At 34.8% G+C, this 8474-nt stretch overlaps 1 protein-coding gene across 9 annotated transcripts in view; it reads right to left on the bottom strand.

The window, feature by feature from the left end:
- Positions 1–1040: 1040 nt before the first annotated feature.
- CCSER2 (coiled-coil serine rich protein 2) overlaps positions 1041–8474 on the bottom strand; it is a 201533-nt gene continuing 194099 nt past the window's right edge. For 5 of the 9 annotated variants that reach the window (XM_043596754.1, XM_043596758.1, XM_043596763.1 and 2 more), the window contains one exon: positions 1041–5810. In XM_043596754.1, coding sequence (XP_043452689.1) covers positions 4992–5810 — 819 coding nt within the window. In that variant the 3' untranslated portion in view covers positions 1041–4991. The remainder of the gene's footprint in view (positions 5811–8474) is intronic. The other 4 variants (XM_043596755.1, XM_043596756.1, XM_043596757.1 and 1 more) reach the window with 2 other exon arrangements.

The following is an 8474-nucleotide window of genomic DNA, read 5'->3' as shown; positions in this document are numbered from 1 at the left end:
TGGAATGAAATGAGATGAAAAGGAGTTTTACTGTTATGTTCTAAACATGATGATGAAAAGGGCATTCCTAACAGGATGGCATGATGTTGAAACCACTCGCGGCTCCTTAAACTCCATGAGGCAGGGACCAGGTCATGTGTTTTTCATCTCAGTACACCCAGCAGCTAGCACAGTGAGTCACATCCATAAGACATCCACAAAAATTACTTAAGCCCCATTAACAGAAGTCTGTATCAACCTATACTTGTCTTTTCTGTGGGAAACAAAAAAGATTTTCAGAATAGAAAATACAGAATGAACACGAGAGACAAATGAAATGACTACACTTGATTACAGACTAAAGAAAAATTTGGAGTCAAGTCTAAGAAAATAACTTGCTATTAACGAGGCCCTTAAAACTGATACAGATAAGTCTTAAGAGGTGGTAAATGCCATTATCAAATTTAGTAGTAATGAAATTCCCTTCATTCTTTTTCCAGCATTTATATAACCATTTTGGATTAATAATCACTGTGCCGACTTTTTATATCCTATTATATAATGACTATCACAGACTGTCAAATTGGAAAATAAATTATAAATGCCCTGTTCCTTTTTGTCCTAAAAACTATGTACAATTTCATGAAATGCTTTGTTGCTTCAAGCTATTTTGTATAGGTGTTAAAAAAATAATTAAAATTACAATGTCTTCCTCTTGTAGGCAGCATTCTCACTCAGGGTGCTAATATTTTTTAAGTAAAAATTATCCATTATTGCAATATTTTCCTAAGATAAATCAGACATTTGATTAAAATGGAAACTGATATATCCGATCATTTACAGAGTGTGCGATAACACTCAACTATTTATTGTTCAACTCCTACTCAACCAGGGCTCGGAGTGTGATGTGAGTGTAGAGGGGAGTATTGTGAAATGACACAGAGTTTGAAAAAAAAAAAAAAAACACAACAACCAAAAGAACAGCATTTTGGATCTCTGTGGAAAAAAAGATATCTGAGACAAAGTACACTATGAAAGGCAGTGTTGAGAAGGACAAGAAAGATTTTATAATTATGAACTTTATTTTTATTTACTATGCCAACATTTTCAGGAAAGAGACTTTACATCCAGTTTTTATAATTCATTTTACAAGCAAATTCTAATATACAGTATTTACTCTGAACTTTGTTTTTAAAATCAACGGGAAAAACAATACTGCAGATATTCAAGACTGTGATGTTTTTGTTTTTAGTTAGCAATGACTTAGACTTTAAAATCTTAGGGTCAGTATTATCTTGTTATGGTGATGCTCTAACAAGGAGAAAGTGGATAGCTTTTCCCCAAGACAGTTAAGATATATGACGTATCTTTAATTAATAGCATAGTTGTAGATTGGCGCCCACCATTAGAATCATTCATCCAAACGTATCCTTTCAAACTGCTGCAGCAGAAAAATTGAAGGGAGGTGTGGAAGGAAAATTAGAAAATATAATAATTCAAGCATCAGAATTAAGAAAAATAGCAATGCCATCATCCTCAAGGAAAAACATCAGGTATTTGTATTACAGCTATAATTAATTTTCAAATGTGTGCATTAGCATGCAAACATAACCACCCGAACTAATTTATAAACACGAAAACTATTGTGTAAGATGAAAAGTAAACTGAACTATGCTGCAGTCTTACTGAATTTCATTGTAGACCTAGTTGGTGACTCCAAATTACATCTTCAGTGCCCCAGAGACCAGGAAACCATCATGACAACTCTGCTCAGAACTGAAAAGTGCACTTCTGTGTCTGTAACAACCATCCGTGTTACAGGAAGACACAGAAGTGACAGCTATGGGTTGGGTGTTCTCTTTGATGTACTGAGTAAAATACTTAAGGGTACCATGAAACATTCAAAGAACTTAGTGCTTTAATGAGTAAAGTGACATGCTGAGGATATAATTCTGTGAAAGGCTGTACTTCAAACAGCAACAATTATAGAGAAATTCATTTCAACAAAGAAAGCCACGCCCAATAGGAGGCATTTCGATATTTCAGGCACAACTCCAAGCAATTAAGCTCATTTAAAGTGCAAATCTGATACTTTCTCTCATTATTCAGATTTTTACTTGTTAAAATACTTAGTAAGTTCCCTAACATCTATATAAATACAATGAACAGTAGTCTATATGCCTGAAAATATTGCACAAATTAAAATGAGACTCCAAAAGAAAAATGCTAGAGGGTCTCAGTTATTAGAAACATTCTAAATGATATAACTATATAATCCTTTGTTTAATGCCTTAAAATCATCTGCACCTGTACTGATTAACTCCTTAGGCTAAGCTTTCTCTAAAGAATTTGATATGCATCCCATCAACAGCCAAATGTCTAATTCTACATGCTCTATTTTCTCTTTCACAAATGTGAAACTTAACCAACCCCCATAAAACTTTTTCTTTAGGATTTACAACTCATATACTGTAGCCATCTTCACCAAAATCGTAAGAACTCAGAGAAAAAGTAATCTGAGTTCCCACGGAGGAGGATTTGGCACAGAGCTGACTTAGAGAAGCACTAAACAGAGATCAAGCCAAATCTGAGAATGATCCCTGATTATTCAGGTGAGTTACATCCTCACCTCATTTCTGACTTAACATTTACCAATAAGGAGCAGTTTTTAAAGAAATATTCATGCAGTTTTTAAAAGAAAACTGCAGGCAAAACTTGTTTTGTACAAGCATCCTAGATTTTTTTCCTCTTAAATCTATTATGCTTCATAATGATATTGATGAGCCAAGACTGAGGCTCAACACAAGTTCAGAGAAACTGATAAACGGATGGATTAATTTTTATGTATATTCATCAGAGAGAAAAAATAGAGCAGGAAAAAGACTGGAATTAACAAATTGCAGGAGTCAACACTTTTATGTAACAAAGATACTTCCCTCAGACTAGGGGGTTAAAAATAAAGTGAAAGTTTTAAACTTACCCCTTAAAGATAAAGGCCTACTTGTAAATGTTTCACAAGAGTCTACACCAACTTCTAAATAAACCAAAACCAATTCCTCAGTGTTTTACTTTAGAAAAATATAGTGTAATAACATCCTATTTGCAATATACGAGATCAGTTTTCTTTCTCCTTCAAGATAAAACACCACACGTACCTACTTACAGCTGTCAGCCATTGCTTCTCGTCTCTGTGAACAAAGAGCTTTGCTGATACCTCTAAGTACTTTACACTAACAATATCTGGACTATGTGAAAACCTTCCTGAACCTTAGTGCTTCTCTGACAGAAGTGCTGTCAAAGGCTGCTCACCTGTTACCAAGTTCAAGAATGAATGGTTTTTGTATCCAGTGAACAGCAAATTCACTTGAATGGTCCTCTGATAGGTAAATGACAGTTAACAGCTCGTGTGAAATTTCCACTAAAGCACTTGCTGTTGTTTTTCTTAAAAAGGGCAATTTCACCAGTGTATGTTTTTTTAACAAAGTCCCCAGAACTTTGAGTGACTTTTTGATCATAATGCCTTGAGATACATTTTTGGTCAGCTGATCACAACAAAAATTGACTTTGTAAAAGTCTGTCTGAAAGACATTAATTCTAATTAAAGCAGCAATAGGTGAACAGCCTAAAGATGACATGATTTGGGAGAACAGAGGGTAAATTTACTGAGCCATCTGACGAGTAGCCCGCAGCATGATTAAGTTAGTGCATATGGTCCCTTGGCGGTTCCACAGCTACCTTCCTAGAACATTAAAAAAGCTTTTAACACCTTTTAGTAAAACACAGTGTCCCCTCTCCAATTCCATTTTTCATCCCAAATCTACTTTTCAAGAAACTGCCACTCAAACATGCCAACATAAAAGGGAAACCTGGAAAGCTCAGGAAAAACAACAACAACAACAAAACTATTAAGAATTCCAGCTTTCTCAAGATAGTCTTACTTAAGTTTATAATTACTCTCAAAATATTTTAACTGTTTTGTTATAGAAAATAGTTTCAATCCCTATCTGTGGTGTATTTATATCTCATCAAAGGTTTGTGCAAACATTTCAAGTCCATTATTCCAGTCTTCAGATAATAGCAGAAAGTCAATAAATATAATTATTATAATAAAGACTTAATTTAAAATATAGACTGTGGAACCTTAAATCAGCTATCATGGATCCATAACCCTATAGGATTCAAAACTGAATTACCAGCAAAACTCTCTAGCACCAACACATGTTACAAAATGAATGTCTTTAGGTATAGGCTTCAAGATGTAACCCAAGCTTTCCAAAATTTACGAGTAACAAAAACAAACACAAATGGTGTGTATGTGTATATGTGTGTATATGTAAAACAAGATGCTAATGCAAAATATAATTGATTTTTACAGCATATGAAACGTTTTTAACCAGGGGAATTTGGTAAATAAATAAATAATGAGACTAGCTGGCTGATCCTAGCAAGGAAAAATAAAACTTACATAGACTTTCCATTAAAAGCCTGATCTCTTTTATTCATCACAAAGCTTTTGCATAGACCTTTAGAATATACAAATCACTGGCCAGAATTTTACTTACAGACTACCATCTTCAGTTATCACTGTATCATTAGTTAAAACAGTAACCATATTCACAAGAGGGACAAATGAAAAAGGGTGAGGCTCCGAGAACCACAATTAATACAGACCTTAGAAGGACTAAATGAACAAAGCACATTTCTTGCCTGCTAAGTGGAATATTATGAACTTTCTGATGTGCAGAGGGATAGATAACATGATTAGAGCCTTCTGTAGGCCTCTGAAATGGGTAAGCAAACTTTTGTGTTTACCTGAGACAAATATGCTCAAATGCTGTGTACTTCAACCAGGACATAAAATGGAAGAGCCAAACTATTAGAAACTTCCACGTTTTAATTTTTTAAGATTTGCAAGCTTTCAATGGAACCTCCATCATAGTAGCAAATTACATGTAAAGCTATTACAGAACAGATTGTTTTTAAAAACAAATTGGCAGGTGATGGCTATGCACTTAATGTATCTTTGGTTTAGGAAGACGGGAATATCGGTTAGAGGCCAAACAATCCCCAGAATTCAAACTGCCATTCAGATTCTGCATGATTTCTTTTCTTCTTGTTAGTGGCCTTGGGATGCTTGTCTTGGCCTGGAAGTTTTGAGGCTCTGGTTGGGGGTTGCTTATTTGTTTTTGTCTAAAAGAGCCGGAAGGGGGGCGGAGCTTAGATGCTTTTGGATTTGAATTACTTGCAAGATTTGTTTGACTAGATGTTGGCTGCAGTTTTGATGAATTGCATGGTGTGATTATTGGTGACTTTTTACAAGTGGGAGTTCTACTTGAAGATGATTCAGAAACTGGAGGAGGTACCAAAGAATTTGAGATGGACGGCTTAAAAAGCGGTAAGGACTTGGGCTGGGATGTGTAGCCCTCCAGTGAAGACTGATTTCTTCCAACTCTTGTAGCCTGGTCTACTGTACTTGACTGGGGAAGTGTCTGAAGAGAAGTGGGTACAAATTGCATGTCACTAATTTGATTATTGGTCGAATGATAAGGCTCTTGAGCATTCATGGTCATGTTCAAGTCTGCTTCAGAAGGTGTAATCTTAGCCACATCCTCAGTGAACTGTGGGCTTGACGAAAAAGGCCGGTCTTCCAGACTATAGTTGTTTTCTTGTTGTAAGCCATGTGTAAAGCTTTCATCCAGATGTGCAACAACCTGATGTATGCCCTGGCTTGTGCATTCACTGTGGGCCTCGATATGTTGCGGCTTTATTAGTTTTCCCTGGGCGTGGTCTGTGGGTCTGGGAAGGCTGCTGGAAGGCTGTAGTACTTGAGGCTATTAAAAGTAAAAACAACATTAAGCAACAATTCAATTTACAAATGCCATCCAGAATTAACAGAAGTTCCAATTAGACTGTGTTGATACTTATGTTTTAATATGAGAAGTATGTGGGTTTTTTAAATTGAAAAATAAATTGCAATATTCAAGTGAATTCATGAGACACATACAAGAGTGATAATGCAAACAAAAAATGATACAGGCAGTCAACACTAAACAAGATTTGAAGTCAAACAGGGGTAAAGAAAAATCTTAAAGTATGTATTTATTATAGAAAAAAGATTCCTGCCTTGATTCACTAGTATTTAAAACTTTATATGTAAGATAGCTCGACAGAATGATTTCTATAGCACTTTGTGGTTATAGTCTATACAAATCAGAGGAAACATGTAACTTTTATTACTTTTGGGAAGAGCCTACTGGTCATGTCCTATTACAGGGGAGGTTATCATCAATGTATAAACATGATACACATATAACTTTCTATTAAATGATGTAGGCTGAAAATGAAAAAAAGTTTGCCAAAGGGCTATGAAACATATTTACAGGATCAGTTTTTACAAATAAAATAACTTTTTTTTAAACTGCACTAATCCACGAATAAATCTACATAGTATGTCTAATTTCTCTGACAGAGCAGGGAAATCTATTTATACTGCATCATTTGTGTTTGGTCACTTTCTTCACATTCCTGACCAGTACTGGATGGTGGCTGCCAGGGCCAGCAGTCAGGTAGATCATGGCAGGGTTACAGATGACTGAGAACAAAGTTCAATGACAAGTAGAGGGACAGTTGGCCAGGATGATATATGGCCAACTTTCTACTTAAAAAAGTAGTAAAACCAAGACGACTACCCAAAATTCATAGAGAACATGTTACATTAATCTCTTATTTTAGAATGTTTAAAACAATAAGTCATCTCAGTTTCTGCTTCAAGCTAAATGCCCTAGACTTTAAGGTCACTGGGCATTTTCACAATAAATGACCACAGAGATGAAAACTGTCCTTCTAGAAGGAAAGTACTAAAATCACCAGGTAATTATAATCAATTCAACAGACTCTCTTTGGGATTCCCTAGAAAAAAATGACCATGCCAAAGTGATCATACATTTTAAAAAGATTAGTAAAAATATAGAGGACCATATTAAGCAAACAAAAATCTGCCAAAAGGGGAAAAAAGCAACCAAAGAAAGGTGCAGCATCAAACAGTTGATGGAAATGGGATGTGCCTTCCCTTTTCACTTCTTTTGACCTTCAAAAATATCAAAAGATATTTTCATCTTGAGTTAAAAATCTTAAAGCAACTTAAGACCTTTGAAAATTTAAATTTAAATTTAAAAATTTTAAAATTACTTTATTGTAATATGCCTTTTGCTAGTAAGAAAAAAAGATATAATATATGAGATCAGCTCAAAGCATAAAAAAGTATGATTTCCTAAACATAAACTTGTATTTAAGATAACCAAACCTCCTGAAAAGGGGCCCTGTAAACTGTAGATAATTACTCATTTGCTCTATTCTGATTATAGTAGGTTCCCTTATCCACAGGAATAGATTCCAAGACCCCCAGTGGACGCCTGAAACCGCAGATAATAACGAACCTTACATTTTCTATGATTTTCCCTAGACGTACATACCTATGATAAAGTTTAATTTGTAAGTCAGACACAATAAGAGATTAACAACAATAATAAAAGAGAACAATTATAACAATTACTTTGGGAAAAGTTATGTAGATGTGGTCTCTCTCTCAAAATACCTTATTGTACTGTGTTCACCCTTCTTCTTGTGATGTGAGATAAAATGCCTACATAATGAAATGAAGTGAGATGAATGATATTGGGATTGTGACATAGCATTAGGCTACTATCCTCTAACAATACATCAAAAAGGACAATCATCTGCTTCCAGATGGCAGCCAACAGCAGGTAACTGAACATACAGGAAGCAAAACCATGGATGAGAAGGGACTACTGTACTTTTATTACCTAACTGACTACTGCTTATCAGAGAACTAAATGGAAGTAGAGCAGGAAGATGTGCTGCTTATATTAAATGCAATAAATCTCCATAGAAAATATTAAAGAATTAGAAATAATCAGGCTTTTAAGAATAATAAAATTTTGAGTCTTCTGAGAGGAATTAGATTGAACAATTACATAAAAGGTACCTATCACTTAATTTACAGTGAATAAATTAGTGGTTTCCAAATGTTTTATAAACAGATTTGTATTTTTATTCAAAGTTCATTTTAGTGGTGTGATCTAGTTTCCCTATCCCCAAATAAATGTCTTGTTTTATTATTTATTTGAAAACTAGTTTGGAAATCAATTCTACTACCATAATAAAAAAGTCTCTCTCGAAGATGTGACTACAGCGAGGACCAAGGAAATGACTTGCTCCTAAATGTGGAAGATTGTGTAGAACTGGTTACCCACTAAACTATCATTAATTACCTACTGCTGAGTTAAACAAGCTGCCTCTTAACCTCAAGCAAACAGAGCAGAGATGTATTCTGACACTTATTGCCGGCAGCACAACTTCCCCCAAATTCTAAACACTCAGTGGTATAACATAAAGGCAAGATGTTAACAATTCATCCTGCCCACATTCATTACTGCTTCTATGCCCTCAGACATCTTTAGAATGAATTCTAAATA

Source organism: Prionailurus bengalensis, chromosome D2, assembly GCF_016509475.1.
Source record: "Prionailurus bengalensis isolate Pbe53 chromosome D2, Fcat_Pben_1.1_paternal_pri, whole genome shotgun sequence".
NCBI classification, from domain to species: domain Eukaryota; kingdom Metazoa; phylum Chordata; class Mammalia; order Carnivora; family Felidae; genus Prionailurus; species Prionailurus bengalensis.
The sequence above is the reverse complement of the archived record's forward strand: the minus strand, read 5'-3'. Positions and strand labels throughout refer to the sequence as shown.